The sequence below is a fragment of the Loxodonta africana genome, chromosome 6, assembly GCF_030014295.1.
Source record: "Loxodonta africana isolate mLoxAfr1 chromosome 6, mLoxAfr1.hap2, whole genome shotgun sequence".
In the NCBI taxonomy this organism is placed as follows: Eukaryota; Metazoa; Chordata; class Mammalia; order Proboscidea; family Elephantidae; genus Loxodonta; species Loxodonta africana.
In genome coordinates this window covers 10,354,799-10,372,332 of record NC_087347.1, presented here as the reverse complement: position 1 = coordinate 10,372,332, position 17,534 = coordinate 10,354,799, and the positions used below count along the sequence as shown (strand labels likewise).

The following is a 17,534-nucleotide window of genomic DNA, read 5'->3' as shown; positions in this document are numbered from 1 at the left end:
ATTGCTCTCCCCCTAATGAAATAGCACGTTCCTTCTTTTTTCCCTCCACTCTCTGTCTTTGTGTCCATTCAGCCAGCTTCTGACCCCCTCTACCCTCCCATTTCCCCTCCAAACAGGAGATGCTGACATAGTCTCATGTGTCTTCTTGATGCAAGAAGCTCACTCTTCACCAGCATCATTTCCTATCCCATAGTCCAGTCCAACCCCGGACTGAAGAGTTGACTTTGGGAATGGTTCCTGTCTTGGGCTAACAGAAAGTCTGGGGGCCATGACCACTGGGGTCCTTTTAGTCTCAGCCAGACCATTAAGTCTGGTCTTTTTACGAAAATTTAAAGTCTGCGTCCCACTGCTCTCCTGCTCCCTCAGGAGTTCTCTGTTGTGTTCCCTGTCAGAGCAGTCATTGGTTATAGCCAGGCACCATCTAGTTCTCCTGGTCTCAGGCTGATGTAATCTCTGGTTTATGTGGCTCTTTCTGTCTCTTAGCTTGTAATTACCTTGTGTCTTTGGTGTTCTTCATTCCCCTTTGCTCCAGGTTGGTTGAGACCAATTGATGCGTCTTAGATGGCCGCTTGCTAGTGTTGAAGAACCCAGACGCCACTCTCCAAAGTGGGATGCAGAATGTTATCTTAATAGATTTTATTATGCCAGTTGACTTAGATGTCTCCTGAAACGGTGGTCCCCAAACCCCTGCCCCTGCTACACTGGCCTTCAAAGCCTTCAGTTTATTCAGGAAACTTCTTTGCTTTTGCTTTAGTCCAATTGTGCTGACCTCTCCTGTATTGTGTGTTATCTTTCCCTTCACCTAAAGTCATTCTTATCTACTATCTAATTAGTGAAAAGCACTCTCCCTACCTCCCTCCCTCCTGCCTCTCGTAATCATCAAAGAATATTTTCCTCTCTGTTTAAACTACTTCTCGAGTTCTTATAGTAGTAGTCTTATGCAGTATTTGTTCTTTTGCAACTGACTAATATAAGGGGATATTTTTGGTTTAAGGTTTAAAGGTTATCTCAGGGCAGTAGCTTCAGCGGTTCATCCACCCTTCATGGCTTCAAAAAGTTTGGAGTCTTGGTCTCAACCCACCTGGAGCAAAGGACAATGAAGGACACCAAGGTCACACGACAACTAAGAGCCCAAGAGACAGAAAGGGCCACATGAACCAGAGACCTACATCATCCTGAGACCAGAAGAACTAGTTGGTGCCTGGCCACAATCGATGACTGCCCTGACAGGGAGCACAACAGAGAACCCCTGAGGGAGCAGGAGATCAGTGGGATGCAGACCCCAAATTCTCATAAAAAGACCATACTTAATGTTCTGACTGAGACTAGAGGAATCCCGGCAGTCATGGTCCCCAAACCTTCTGTTGGCACAGGACAGGAACCATCCCCGAAGACAACTCATCAGACATGAAAGGGACTGGACAGTGGGTAGGAGAGAGATGCTGATGAAGAGTGAGCTAATTATATCAGGTGGACAATTGAGACTGTGTTGGCATCTCCTGTCTGGAGGGGGGATGGGAGGATAGAGAGAGTTGGAAGCTGGCGAAATTGTCACGAAAGGAGAGACTGGGAGGGCTGACTCATTAGGGGGAGAGCAAGTGGGAGTACGGAGTAAGATGTATATAAACATATATGTGACAGACTGACTTGATTTGTAAACGTTCACTTGAAGCTCAGTAAAAGTTAATAAAAAAAAAAAAAAGAATTAATTAAATATCCAAACTCTTTGAGGAATTAAAAACAGTTCAGCAGTATTATGAGTACCTGTCAGGCATTGATCAGATGCAAAGGATAAGGCAATGAAAAAGGCAAACAAGATTTCTGCTCTCATAGAGCATACAATTTTATACAAGAAATTGTTAAGGGCACTTCATTTAAAAAAAAAGTTAGAAAAATATGGACTATTAGAAGGTGAAAAGAGCAATGGTAAAAAAAAGGCAGGAAATGGTGATAGTGCTTAGGAAATATAATTTGAAACAGGGTCAGTGAAGGAGGAAATATTATGACTTTTGTATAAGGAAGGAGTTCTTAAACAAGACAAAGTAAGTTTCACTGGCAAACTTTCTAATGGTCAAAATACAACACAAAGTTAAAAGCAAGCAACACACTGAAAGAAAATGTTTGAGATACCTAGTTTTCACATTAATCTTCTGCTATCACACATAGGTGTGTGTATGTATATACATATACATATATACATGTATACATAGTAAAGAGCAAACATAAAATTGAACAAATAATTTAAACAGGGAATTTACAGATAAGGAAATCAGAATCGTTAAAAAAAACCTTTCATGGATTTCATATTAGCAGTTCCCTCTGCCCAAGAAGAGAGGAACCAGCATATGAAAAGCATACAAAGAAGACAGTATACATGTCAGTGAAGTTATAACTGTTTTACAAAGAATGGAAATTAAGCAGTAAGTTAATATTTGTTAATCTTTTGTAATGGGTTTATGAAATGTATATGAATGATTATTTTACTTCTCTTTGTACTTTATATAGTTTTAAATAACTCATTAAAATTGAGAAATTAAGTCTGTCAGTGAAAAAAGTTATAAAATTTAAGGATTATACTAATCAGTTAAACTAGTGATGTCCAATTATCATAGAATCATTTATATAATTTGAATCTTTTAAATTTCTCCTCTGCTGTGGAAATACATCCACTAGGTAATAAATGTACGCTGGCGGTTAAAAAAAAAAAAAAAGTTTGGAGTCCAGGAGAATTTGAAATTCTGTTCTACATTTTTTCCCCTTTTGATCAAGATTCTTCTATATGGTCTTTGATCAAAATCTTCAGTAACGGCAGCTGGGTACCATCCAGTTCTTCTGGTCTTGTGGCAAAGAAGGTAGCCGTTCATGGAGGCAGTTAGCCACACATTCCATATCCTCCTGTTCCTGGTTCTCCTTCTTCCTCTGTTGCTCCAAAAAAAATAGAGACCAATTATTGTGCCTTGGATGACTCCTTGCAAGTTTTTAAGACCCCAGAACTACGCAACAAAGTAGGAGGTAGAATAGAAGTACTAAACATGTTATTAGGCCAGTTAACTGGGATGTCCCTTGAAACCATGACCCTAAACCTCCAAACCAGGGAACCAAATCCCATGAGATTTTTGGATGTACATAAGTAGCCTCAGCAGCTACTCTTTCTTTTTGTTATTGTTTTTGTAGATATGTCTGTCACATGACTTTTGCCAATTCAGCTTTTTACAGGTGTATAACTTAGCTCAGTAAACCTTTGATAAATGTATATGAATGAGTGGTTGAATGAACAGAGGAGCAAGAATGTGTTCTCCTCTGACTCCCTCATGGTCTGTCCGTCTTTGCAGATCCTTAGTGAATGGTTTGGCCGGACCATCATTCGCTCCTGCACCAAACTGAGCTATGAGCATGCACAGAGCATGATTGAAAGCCCCGCTCAGCCAGTCCCTGAGAAGGCGCTGCCTCCCATCTCCCCGGAGCACACCAGCCAGGAGGTGCACCAGGCTGTCTTGAATCTCCACAGAATCGCGAAGGAGCTACGCAAACAGCGGTTTGTAGGCGGCGCTCTGCGTCTGGATCAGGTAAGTAACTGCCTTTTTGTAGTGCAACTAGGAGATGTGACTTGTGCCTGGACCCAGTGTGATGAGACGCGGCACAGTGGGCTCAGGCTCGTCATTCCTCTCCTTTCTCCAGTCGTTACACTGAAACGGGGTTCCCTGAGGCAGCACAGGCACCCTGGGCCTAACGATGCGAGCCAGGGCAAAAGAAGGGTGTCCACTGGCCCTTCCCAGTATTGGACCCTTACCTCAGGTTTCTGCCTCAGATCCCTTTGAATGCTGGTAGGAACAGGAAGCAAGAAAATTGAGAAAGCTGGTGACTTCTGATCCTGGGACTTTAAAAAAAAAAGTGTTTCTTCCTATCCCTTGTCTTCAAAAAGAATCGTACGTTTACAAATTTCAGATTAGTATTTGAAGCAGCAGAGAACTGAGTAAGCTGTAGGACGCTGGCTCTTGAAGAAAACATTAATCCAGGATGGTATTGCTCTCGAATACCACAGCCTTGCAGGCTGCCCCCGGGGACGTAGGCAGTTGTCACTTAAACCTGGTTGAAGTTCCATGTCCAAGAGTCAGTGACTTTAGGATCCAGGAATTCCCTCCTCGTTACTCGTCAGTATATTACAGAATGGAGCCTGGGTCTGTATCATGGAGTTTTTGTTTTTATGTTCCTCACCCATACCTCAGAGAGCTCCCTGTCCTTTCCTGGTCTTCAGAGGCTGTGGGAGTCCCTGTCTGTGTGGAAGATGAGGTGGGTGGCAGCAGGGCTGCTGGGGTAGTAGACCATTGGTGGTAAAGCCCAGACTGACTGACAGCTTCTTTCTCTGAGCCTCTCATCCTGGAAAGATCTGAAAGACCTGGTTTTAAAACCTTCTCATTGAACTTTTCATCCTACCTCTTGAGGCAAACTTGCACAAATGCTTCTCAGCAAGCGTTGCAGATAGTTTTTGCCCTGGGCCTAGGGGTCGGTTAGCAGCCTCAGGACAAGTAGGTGATCTGGGCTGCCTGTGCTCTCGCACACCTCCACCCCTGCCTGGGTGCCGGCAGCCAGCACAGACCTGTGCGCGCAAGCCGGCTGATGGCAGGCGAGGCATGAGGCAGAGGAGGCACTGAGGAGTACAACAAGGCCAGGGAAGAGCGGCTTAGAAGCATAGAGATTACAGAACATCTTCTTCCTGCCTTCATGAAATCCCTCACGGGGTATGGGCACACTCCAGTTCTCACTCGCCAGTGGCCTCCTGTTGTCAAAACCAAGGGTGCCTTGCAGTTCTCAGCTCCCCAGACTTCTGCATCTGGCCTTTGAGGCTAACCTTCTGGTTCTCCGCTTGTCTTTCATGCATCCTTTTGGTCCCTTTTGCAGAAGCCTCTTCCTCTGTCCAGCCCTTTAGGGTTGGTATTCCCTGGGTCTACCCCACCCTCTTTTTTCCTCTATCCACCCTCACTCCCTGAATGAACTCCTTTACTCTTGTGACTTTAACTACCAACTGGGTGCCTAGGGTGCCAAAATCTGTTACCTCCAGCCTGACCTCTCTCCCCAGCTCATGGAGCCAGCCCACCACCTTCTTGATGCCTTCCCCTGTGTGGCCCCGAGTCATGGCAGCCACTGCCAGTCATTCTGTCTCTACAGTGTGGTGCCAGGTGCCCATGTGAATGAGTAATGTATGAGGGTCAGCACAAAGCTGGTTCCTGTGAGGCGCAGGTTAAAGATGTCCCAAGTGCCAAACTTTGCCAGACTGCTGTACCACTCCATCACCTCTAACACTAAGTCCCCCTCTTCCCCTCAGTGTTCTCCCTCTCATCTTTGGGTTCAGTAATTTGCTATAATGTCTCACAGAACTCATGAACCTTACTTACAGTTAAGTGCTTTACTGAAGAGGTAACGAGGCACAACTCCGGATCAGGAAGAACTCAAAAGTAATAGGAACAACTCAGGATACAGCTCCTGATCAGGACAGCTTCTTCTTGCCCTCTGCCACTAGGCCCTGCTCAGGGCATTCTTGGGCAAGTGTTACAGCTTTTAGCTCTGTGGGTCAGCAAGTCCCACTGCAGCCATCTCACACTGCTGTTGCTCTTACTAGTGCCACCGTCTCTCGAAGTCTTCCGTGTTACAGCTCTCTTGTCTGTCCCCTGGGTCTAGCAGGTTCTCAGTGCAGAGACCTGGGTCCAAAAGACACGCTGTGCTCCTAGCTCTTCTTTCTTGATAGTAGTGAGGTCCCCCCCTCTGCTTCTGGGATTGGTTCCGTTTAAGCCTAGCAGGATGGCAAAACTGACCAGTGCCTTCATTAGGGTTCCATACACCTTGTTTGCATGGTCCCACTCCTGCAGTGATTCCATGCACCTTATCTGCATTATTAGCAAGCTGTCCAATTCCCTTGGTGGGCTATATGCACCTTATTTGCATAGTCCCACCCAGCGATTTTTGTGGAAGTCACAGGACTGTGCATGGCTAGAAGGGCATATTAAGTAATTCACTGCACTGCACCATGGCATGCCTGCTCCCACCCGGGGAGTTGTATGTGTGTCCAGAGTCAGTCATGCTTATTCCCAACCTGTTTATACCAGTTGTGTGTTGTTGTGATTATGCAGTTTTACTAAGTATTAGGAAAACTGATAAAATAAAAGCATAAAAAAGAAACCTGTTGTTTCTGCGAAAACTAAGGTAAATATTTTGGAAAGACTTGATAAGGACGAATGTTCAAAAAATATTAGGATGAGACAACTGTAATAGAGTATGAGGAATATCGTGAAGTTCGAGAAGAATTCTGTGCTCAGGTTGCCTTCCAAATGTCTCCATTCTCACTTTTTTAAAGAAGCAAAAACTATAAATTATACACTGTGAATTACGAGTGTAGTTAATTCAGGAAAAGACTAGAAATCCAATTAGCATACTCTTAATAAAAAGCCTTACATTGAAAAAGCCAAAACAGTGAATGAATGTACATTTATATAAATTAAAACAAAATGTTTGGATATGTACATCTCTCTTCTGTATGATTCCCCTTCTTAGCCAGCTTCTAGAATAACTAACCAGCTGCTGCTTCAAGCACATCAGATGAGAGGGTTTCTCCTAGAACATTTTAGAGACCTTATCCCATCAGGTTACAAAGTTCAACAGAATTTAAGAGTGTGAAATACTTTAAAACTAGCAAAGACTGTTCAGTGATTTCAGCTCGAATCAGGAGAGGGATAGTAGTCGGGGCAGAAGAATGATCTCAGATTATTGACTGACACTGGTCTGTTGGCTCATCTTAGAATCAGAATTTTATTGTTGACGATGACTTTAGATATCATCTCATCGGCCCTCTCAGTTTATAAACGAGAAAGCTGAAGTTCCGGGAGGTTTAATTCTATGAGTTGCTTACGTGAAGAAATCCAGATAGCTCTTAGCTCCCTCTTCCTCCATTTATACCATGCTGACTTAAGAGAGAAAAAGCTTTCCTTCAAAGCGGGGGAAAAAACCCTCGAAAGTCCTAATTAGATTCCAGTTAATTAACATCTGAGCATCCTAGGAGCTGATTTCCTTGTTTCCCCTCGGAGAACAAGTCTGTGGAGCCCGCTCTCGAAGGAGGGGTGCACAGGAACTAGCTGGTGAAGCCATTCAGGAATCAGCGCACAGCCCCGTACAGAAGTCTCTGCATTTGTTCTCATGCCCCTACTGCCCACATCTCCCCTCATGCAAGTCCGTTTTCCCCAGTGCTTTTGAGTAGGCCACTGTTTGGAGTCACCCTCTGATGCTTTGCCTGCCTCGGTTCACTATGTCCATGTTTTTGGTGGCAGTCCTGAAACAAATATTTCCTTTTGTGCAAGCTTCAGTTAGGGAGCCCTCTGAGAGAGGCACCACCTGTGGCACCCAGTGGGCCCTGGGGCTCAGTCTACTAAGCCAGCAGTTCCACCTGTCCAAGCAGTTAGGTTACCATGGTGGCGTTCAGAGTGGTGGGGGGTGGTGGGGGGACCCTGCCCTGGTGTGGCGCCTGTGTGCTGAATCAAGGAACAAACCCAGTGCTGTCGAGTCAATTTCAACTCATAGCGACCTTGTAGGACAGAGTAGAACTGCCCCACAGAGTGTCCAAGGCTGTTACCTTTACAGAAGCAGACTGCCACATCTTTCTGCCATGGAGAACCTGGTGGGTTCAAACCACCGACCTCTTGGTCAGCCGCCGAGTGGTTTAACCACTGCAGCACCATGGCTCCTTTGAGGTAGGATTACCTACTGCAAATCTCTCTCACCTAGAGCTCTCGCTTGGTTCCGAGGAGGTTCTAGCTCAGTGAGACACGGCTCGCCTGTCTCACTGCCCTGCAAAGCCAACGAGGCACCGGATGCCGTCTTTTTGGTCAGATGAATTGAATAATATTCCTTCCAGGCGGTTTCTTCTTAAATCTGTTTTCTGCTGCCATGTTGATTCTAAAGCTCAACACAGATGCTTGTTGATATTGTATTTATTTGTAATGTGTGTCTCCTGTTTCTAAAAAGGAGGCTATCATAATGGGAGCCCAGACTTGTTTGTAATAGTCATAATGGCTTATAGTCACATTACACTCTTGAGCTGTGGGGAGAGGAGAACTGTGGGACGCCCTCACCCCCTGCTCTGCTTCTTGCTCCTTGACTCTGGCCTGATGACAGGTGCTGAGAGCACAGAGCCCCCTGGTAATTTTATTTATTCAGACGCAAGGCCATGCTCAGGCAACTTCCAGTCTAGGGAGGAAGATGAGATTTCCTGGCTCTGATATGAACACAAGGCCTCGACTCCCTTTGGAGCTCTATGTCTTAGTCCATTGCCTTCAGAGAGGAGGCCAGGGAAGGGTAAAAACCAAAACCCAAACCCGTTGCCGTCTAGTTGATTAGCAGCATGCTCAATAGAACCCCAAGACAAAAACATCTTAGGAAATACTAAGTGTTCTCAGAAAGCTACACCTCCTGCTTTCTGGGGCTTTCTCCACAGCCATCATTCTTTCATCAGGGGACAGCACTTAGAGAGAGGCCACTGAGTGTGGGCTTCTGGGAGAAGAGAACACTGGCAAGCATGGCGGCCTGCCGCCTGTACCCCTCAGGGACCCCGTAGGTGGTCAGGGGAGGTGTGAGCCCCTCCTGAGCCATGGATTTCTGACGTTAAAGGAGATTGTAGTGGAGCAGAGGAGCCCTGGTGGCACACTGGTTAAAGCACTCAGCTGCTAGCCAAAAGGTCGGTTGGTGGTTCAAACCCACCAGCCGCTTCTCCAGAGAACGATGTGGCGATCTGCTTCCGTAAAGATTTGCAGCTTGGAAACCCTATGGGGCTTTTCTACCCTGCCCTGTAGGGTCGCTAGGAGTCAGAAATGGCTCCGAGGTGGGCGGGAGTGGAGAAAACCTGCTGTTTCCATCTTCTTGGGAAAATTCCTCCAAACAAAAGGAGCCTTTAGTAAATGCTCAGCTGCATCCTGTGTGAAGACACCTGCCAACAATTTTGAAGCCCAAACTTTAGGCAGTTTCTTTGAGTGGATTTGGCTGTGAAGAGAAGCTTGTTAATAGAAATCACTTTGAATGCCCTCAGGCCCAAGCTGCTGTGGAATGCTACCTTGTATTACCTGGGCTTTGCCCAGCTTTTAAATGGAGGCGGGGGGGGGGCGGGGGGGGCAGGGGGGGCGGGTAGGGTTGGCAGACTTTTTCAGTAAAGGGCCAGATAGTAAATATGTTGGGCTTTTGCAGGCCATACAGCCTGTCTCAACTACTTTACTCTGCCCTGTAGTGTGAAAGGCAGCCATAGACAAGGACACAAATGAATGAGTGTTGCTGTATTCCAATAACGCTTTATTTAAAGACACTGAAATTTGTATTCCCTATAAATAAAAAATAATAATAATAATAATTTTCAAGTGCCCCAAAATAGTATTCTAAAAAAAAAAAAATACTTTTGAAGAATTCTTTTGAAATATTCTTTTTCCAGTCATCCGAAAAGGGGAACACCATTGTTGGCTCACGGGTGGGAGTTTGCCAACCCCTGCTAAAATGACCATCAGACAGTTTAGAGCCCATTACCCTGTGAGCTTCCAGCAGCTTCTCATCACTGACTGGGGAATCTGGGCTGGGTCAAGAACAGTTGTGCTAAGCTAGTTCTCGGGGTGGTTTCATGCAATTAAGTAAATTATTCCTTTGATTAGTACCATACTTAGCAGGTCCGGTTGGAGGCTGAGAAGAGAGGAATGAATCCGTTTAGCACCAGTACCCTCACTTCATTTACCATCTTGTAGCTTTAATTGACCTAAAACAAAAGGAGCAGGGGTTCTAAATTCCTACCTCTGTGAGCTCCTGCCTCCTCCCAGGGAGAACTCCATCCTGCCCACCCTTTCCCAGAACCCACTCGTAGAAACGCTGGCTCTGCCATTTTGTAGAATGCCACTGAAAGGGAGTCTCCTCATGGAAAACAGGCCTAAAGAAGCTTCATATCACATCCCATGCCCATGGCTGAATGTAGTGATATGTTTTATGGAATTATACATTTAAAAATCATAGCTAACCATGTTTCTGTTTCTTGTGTCCAGTACAGTTGCTTTCAAGATATGAGCATTCCAGCTCTCTGCTGTTTAACTCTTGTGCAGTATGATATTTGCTTGGCACAAACAGTTAAGCACTTGGCTGCTAATCAAAAGGTTGGACATTCGAGTCCACCCAGAGGCTCCTCTAAGAAAAGTCTATTGATCTACTTCCCAAAAATTAGCCATTGAAGACCCTATGGAGCACAGTTCTACTCTGACACACACGGGGTCTCCATGAGTCAGAATCAACTCAGTGGCAACTGGCTTTAGTGGTTTAAACTGAGGTAGGGACCATGGGAGTAAGAGAAGATTATAGATCCAGGAGAGGAAGGAAAATTGATGAACCCTAAGAAATTGACTACCTTGATTAGATATGGAAGGGAGGGGGTGGGTCGTGAGGGAGAACTGAAGAATCAGGGACTCAGGTTTCCTGCCTAGGCACGTGGATTGATGCAGTACCAGGTGCTGACCCAGGGGCCATTCTAGGGGGGAGGAGGGCTGAGAATAAAAAATGATGACCTCCGTTTAGGGTCTGTTGAGTTTGAGGGGCCAGCCAGAGAGGGAACAGGTAGAAATTTGGAATAGGCATTTGGGCAGAGAGGTCTGAGGTCCGTGGGGAGGGCTGGGCTAGAGGTAACTAACCATTTGGGAGCCAGCAGCATCCCAGTGGTCGTTAAGCTGTGTAAGGAGTGAGCTGTCCTGGGGAGGGCTTTAGAATGAGATAGATAGGAAGGTGAGAAACACCAGCACAAAACACTGCCTCCTGCCCCTGTTCTTAGGGCTCTGATCCCTGCTTCTTCCATTAGAAAGGAAGTTTTATATAAAAGTAATATATTCTCATGTTAGGAAACTTAGAAAATACAAGAATATAAAGAACTCAAAAATCACCTGTGATCCCATCACCCAGAAATAACCACTGTTAATATTTGGGTATATTAATTCCTCACCACTTCAGGCAAAAGGGAGGGGTGGTTAGCATAACATACACTTTTTATATTCTGCTCTTTAATACTATTATAATAGTTCTTTCCCATGTCTTTAAAAATTCTTCTGAAACATTATAATGCCTTTGTAATACTCCATCGCATGAATATACTCTTAAACATCTAACCACTCCCCAACTGTGGATTTTTAGATTCTGATTGTTTGCTACTGTAAAAAATAGTACCATGTCCATCTGCATTCATAAATCTTTGACCCAATTTCTGAATATCTCCGTAGGACAGCCCTACAACTGTGATGGTAGGGTCAGTGGTACTGACATAGTGAAGAATCTTGAAACATCTTATCACATTCCCTTCCAGAAAGATTTACCAACGTGAATAGGGTGCCTAAGATGAAATTAGTGCTTAAGCACTCGGCTGCTAACAAAAAGATCCACAGGTGGAATCCACCAGCCGCTCCTTGGAAACCCATGGGGCAGTCCTACCCTGTCCTATAGGGTCGATGTGAATCGAAATCAACTCAACGGCAAGGAGTTTTGGGTTAGTAAGATGGAATTACCTGTGGTTTGTCTGTCTGTCTCTCTTCCAGAGACATCTAGGTCTCCTGCAGTATCCGAGCGATTGTGGTCTTGGATTCTTCTTCCATCTTTCATACTTTATTCATTTTTTTTTTTTTCCATGCAGTCTCTCCTACAAAGAGTTCAGTGTGCTGCACCATAGGCTTTCCCATTCTATCACCTAGTATAAAAAGTACTTTGAAGGGTGGGTCCTAAGTTTTTTTTTTTTTAAGATATAAAATGACTGAGAGGGTTGGAAGCGATAGTAGCCTGTTGCTGACGTGAGGCCAGGGAGTTAGTTACCCCCGCCCCAAACTAAACTCTCATTCCCTCCTTAGAATCCTTACAGAAACCCGTTGTCTCTGAAATGGTGCTGAGAACCATTGTTGCCTTTTCTGCTCCTCAGAGAACATTCATAACCTCACAAGTCCTTTTTTGTTCCTCTTACCTCCTGTGTATAATGGCTTTCAGGCCTTGTTTGGGTTGGCCTGGCATGAATAATTATAAAGAAATCCAATTAAATTAAGACTGAAGAGAACAGAGCCACTCTATGTTATCGGTGCCATCGTAAGAATTGCTACACTTCTCTTTAGGGTGCTGCCTATAGGGTCGCTATGAGTCAGAATCCACTCGATGGCAATGGGTGTTTTTTTTTTTTTTTTTTTGAAACATACAGGACAATTTCTGCTAGAAGTTCAGGCCGTCCATTTAAATGTTGACAGATGGCACATTACTTCAGCTATGCTGATAGTTCTAGAATCAGTGAGGCTTACAGAATATTTATTGGCCTGCCAGACTTCCCCTATTTTTCCCTGTTGCCGGTCTCATGAGAATCCTATTGGCAAAGTCACCATTTAGATATATCCATCTTGTATATATTTTTTTTTATATAAAATAAATCCCTAGGCAAGAATCTGTGCTCCCTTGGGTCACTCGGCACCCAGGTTATCTAGCACTGCCTCTGTGGAGGGAAGGGTGGCATAGGGAATAGCTGCAGAGGCTCCAAAGTATAGCCCTGGGGCTCGGGGAGAACAGGGGCACAGGAGTTCTCAGTCCTGGGGTGTCAGAATCCTCCCTCTGGGAGTGAGAGATTGATTTAGTTATTGTGTTTTTATTTCCTAGGCAATCAGGGAAAACAGTCCATATTTATGCATCCTAAAGCATGAAGAAGAGACAACCTGAAAACTTCACGTCAAATCTATTCGAACTCATAGTGACCCTACAGAACAGAGTAGAACTGCCCCATAGGGTTTGCAAGGAGCAGCTAGCTGGTGGATTCAAACAGCCGACCTTTTGGTTAGCAGCTGAGCTCTTAACCACTGTGCCACCAGGGCTCCTTTGGTTGTACATAAGCCATAGTAATTACAGCCACTTATGTGAACTGATCACTATTTGTGGCTTGTTAACATACGCATAAAAACTAATATATATCATTAAGCATCAGACAAAGTTTGCTGAGCAGCTTGTTATTAACCCTGGACTCTTCCTGTGCTTACTTTTCCTTTAGGTGTGTTACACAGCCATTTACTCATAATTTTCAAAAATTAGAAGGAATACGGGTAACATTATTCTGGAAGTTGTTAAAATACAGACTCAGACATGATCTCCAACCCTTCACTGGACAGATACTTTTTGAGTTCCTGCTGTGTTACAAACACTGCTCTTAATCCTGTGAAGGAGTCTGAGGCACCACAAGCTTGCTTCCCCATCTTCCTCTCTGAGACCTTGAGTTCCATGCAAATAATGACAGCTTCTTGTTCTTCTTTGCATGTCCAGCCCCTACACAATGCCTGCTTTTAACCAGGTATTTCAAGTTCTCTAGGTGGCACAGGCAGCTTACATTGTACTGCTAACCTAAAGGTTGGGATTTCAGACCCACACAGTGCATTAGGGAAGAACAGCCCTGGAGATCTGCTTCCGTAAAGATTGCTGTTGTTGTTGTTAGGTGCCATCGACTCAGTTCCAACTCATAGTGACCCCATGTACAACAGAATGAAACACTGCCCGGTCCTGCACCATCCTCACAGTCGTTATGCTTGAGCCCATTGTTGCAGCCACTGTGTCAATCCATCTTGTTGAGAGTCTTCCTCATCTTCCCTGGCCCTCCACTTTACCAAGCATGATGTCCTTCTTCAGGAACTGATTGCTCCTGATAACATCCAAAGTATGTGAGACATAGTCTCACCATCCTTGCTTCTAAGGAGTGTTCTGGTTGTACTTCTTCCGGGACAGATTTGTTCCTTCTTTTGGTAGTCCACAGTATATTCAGTATTCTTCGCCAACACCACAATTCAAAGGCATCAATTTTTCTTCAGTCTTCCTTATTCATCATCCAGCTTTCACATGCCTATGAGGCAATTGAAAACACAGTGGCTTTGCCCAGTGCACCTTAGTCTTCAAGATGACATCTTTGCTTTTCAACACTTTAAAGAGGTCTTTTGCAGCAGATTTGCCCAATGCAATGCATCGTTTGATTTCTTGACTGCTGCTTCCATGGGTGTTTATTGTGGATCCAAGTAAAATGAAATCCTTGACAACTTCCATCTTTTCTCCATTTATCATGATGTGGCTTATTGGTCCAGTTGTGAGGATTTGTGTTTTTTTATGTTGAGTTGTAATCCATACTGAAGGCTGTGGTCTTTGATCTTCATCAGTAAGTGCTTCAAGTCCTCTTCACTTTTAGGAAGCAAGGTTCTGTCATCAGCATATCGAAGGTTGTTAATGTGTCTTCCTCCAATCCTGATGCCCCGTTCTTCTTCTTATAGTCCAGCTTCTCGGATTCTTTGTTCAGCATTACAGATTGAATAAGTATGGTGAAAGGATACAACCCTGATGCACACTTTTCCAGACTTTAAACCATGCAGTATCCCCTTGTTCTGTTCAAATGACTGCCTCTTGATCTGTGTACAGGTTCTTCATGAGCACAATTAAGATTAATGATTAGAGCCAAGAAAATCCTATGGAGCAGTTCTACTGCACACACATGGGGTTGTCATGAGTTGGAATTGACTCGACCACAGCCAACAACAGCAGGCATCTCCATACATGTGATACATATTGGTCTTTTTTGGAAAGACTATGATAGTTGTATTCTGGGAGGATGGGCTGTAGCTCTAGAAGAGAAGTGTGTTTATGTAAGAGAATTAGTGCACATTATGAATCAGGGAGGTTCCCCCCTTTTGAATAAAAGGGTTGAGTGTTTGATTACCTGCCAGAGCATACAGGGTTTAGAACAAGGTATATAATGAGGACTTCTCAAGGTGGAGCTGCCTGGACAGGTGTGAGGATCCAAGAAGCTTCAGCACCTCGGGGGCTGGCAGTGCTTCTGAGGCTTCCTGAGCCCTTCTGTATTCACCCCAGTGTCATCAGGCCGTGCTGGGCCCCCCAGGGCCCAGAGACCCTAGTATGCCATCTTGAGAAGGGAGCCACTCAGGCTCACTAACACAGAAAGGTGGGTAAGACACCAGATTCTCCCACCTGCCTCTCATAAAGATTCCCTCGGAGGTGAGCTGATATCAACTGCTGGTTCTCTGTCCCCCATAACAGGGATGGAAAGGGTTGGTGTACCAGGGAGGGATCGCCTGTCTAATGCTCCCTCTGCAAACTTACGGTCTGTGTCAGTCTTGCTTGTAATGGAGGTTATTTCCATAAGACAGAGTCTCTGTGCTGGTTGCTGCTGGGCTTTCTGAGGAAAGAAGAGAATTCCCATCACAGGTGGAGCTGAGCGTGTGCCCAGATGACTCAAGCTGAAGTCCATAGCATTTTGGGGGCCAGTAAAGTTAGACAAAGGGGTTGCCTGCTGACGGGATGATATGGAAGAAAGTTCTGTAGGCCGAGAAGGGCAGCAGCCCCATCGTTGTTCTCAGAGATATAGTCTTTTCAGTTCAGGGGCCTTGACAGATAGCAGAATTTGGCCACTCTTGGAACCCTGCCTTTTGGGTAATTGTGCTCACGATCTGGAAGCACTTGGCCTCTCCCCTTTCCATCCCGAGGACACACTGCACATCCCTGCCCCCGTGTCACACCCCACGTCACTCGAATGTGAGCCAAGCAGCTACATAAGAGACATGGAATTCTTTGACGTTAGTAAAACCTGCGCTGGGGAAAGTGAACCGTTGCAGCTGATCCTTAGATTTCAACCATGACTGCTTCTTGGGGCAGGCCCAGTTGATTTAGACTTTCATTGTCTAGTGAGCTAGGGGTGCTGCAGAATTCTCAGGCCAGGGTTCTTCTGTCCATCCTGAACTCTGCTGCCAGGCTGAGCTCCCCAGAATGCTCTAAGATTTCCGAAACGTTTGGTGGACAAGACATAGGATTGCTCGTTGCTAGGGCATTTTCTAAAATGCCAGCTACCAGCTACTGGTGCCATTATTTCATAAGTGAAGACATTTTAACACCAAAACAGAGGAAAGACATCATTTCAGAACATGCGGCAGTCTTTTACATTGGCTTGGTTGAGCTTCATGGAAAACAATTAATGGGCTCTTCCTTTTCTCATTTGGCTTCATCTCAGCCCAGCCTGTGAGAACAAGTGGATTACCACAGCTGGCTCTGAAGGCCCTCCGTCATCCCGCCTATTTCCCGCTAGCCGGGAACCGTACTCACTCCTCCTTCCGGGCCTTCACATAGCCCAGACCCCATTTACTTCCCAGATCCCACATACCACACTTCCTCTGGAAGCCTTCTCCACATAGCTCAGGCCTCCTTCTCCGCTCTCCTTCTCTGGGTGCCTGGCACTCATCTCTAGTGCTTCCTGGTGCTGTACCTCACAGTCTTTCTCTCGTTTCACATTGTAGTTTTTTCTTCTTCCCGTCTGTCTCCCTCCCTCCTGAGTTCTTGATTATAAGCTGTGTAGAAGGTAGATTCTTTGCTATTTTTACTTTCTCACCCACAACCCTAGCATGGTGTCAGGCCCAGAAGAGGTGCGTGATAACTTCATTGAATGACTTACTCGTGTGGCTGAGAGCTGATTACAACAATGTGAACGTTACCTCTAAGATCAGTGTTGGCAGCGGACACCCCACAGTGTAGGACTTGAATGCCTACATGTTTAAAGTACGATAGCACTGTCCACAACTTGTTTTATAATACTTCCTCTGTTCCCAAGTAACATGTGGCAGACATGTTTTAAAACTAAAGAGAATTTAAGAGCTTTAAAATTATATATAATTTTAGCATATCCCTTTTGATTGTCTTTTTAGCTTCACACACTTTTTTAGTATCTACCAGGTACGAAGAAGGAGCCCGGGTGGTGCAATGGTTAAGCGTTCGGCTGCTAACCAAAAGGTTGGTGGTTCAAACCCACCCAGTGGCTTCTCGAGAGAAAGACCTGGACATCTGCTCCTGTGAAGATTACAGCCAAGAAAACCCTATGGGGCAGTCACACGGGGTCGCTATGAGTCAAAAATCGACTCAAAGGCACCTAACAACAACAAGTACAAAGCACTATGCTAGGGTTTAGGGACGAAGAAAGAATTGGAACATGGCCCCAGCTTCAGAGTTCCAGCCTCAGAGCAGCGCAAAATCTCATGGAGGATAGAGAGAGAAAACAAAATAAAAAGGGTCCCTCAAGAAAAGGCTGGATGACATACTGAGTTTGGGCGACATGGAAGTGACTGGCTTTAGTGTTTTATGTAAGAATGCTAGTTATGGTTTGATGGAGCCACTTTGAAAATCAGTTAGAAATAAGGTCATTCCATTTTTTTTTGTTTTGTTTAAAAGTATTCTACAAAAAAAATGAAAATTGACGATTTGCTGTAAGGAAATATTAGAAGACCTGAAGATAATGAGAAGTTATTTAATTGCCCTTTGAATCGTGTCCTCCCAGGGCAAAGAAAAGGTGCCAGGGTGGGCAGGAGGGAGTGCAGACCACAAGGGAAACAGCCAGGGCGGGAATCCCAGCAGATTTCTTATCTGTTCCGCAGCATTAACCTGGCAGGCTCTTCACTAAGAGAGTTTGCTAATGAGTAACAGTATTCTGTGCC

At 45.0% G+C, this 17,534-nt stretch overlaps 1 protein-coding gene across 3 annotated transcripts in view; it reads left to right on the top strand.

Annotated features, from left to right (window-relative positions):
• The window catches only part of DIS3L2 (DIS3 like 3'-5' exoribonuclease 2), a 386,862-nt gene that overhangs the window by 309,824 nt on the left and 59,504 nt on the right, over positions 1-17,534 (top strand). For all 3 annotated transcript variants that reach the window (XM_064286551.1, XM_064286549.1, XM_064286550.1), the window contains exon 13: positions 3,333-3,566. In XM_064286551.1, the coding sequence (XP_064142621.1) occupies positions 3,333-3,566 (234 nt within the window). The remainder of the gene's footprint in view (positions 1-3,332; positions 3,567-17,534) is intronic.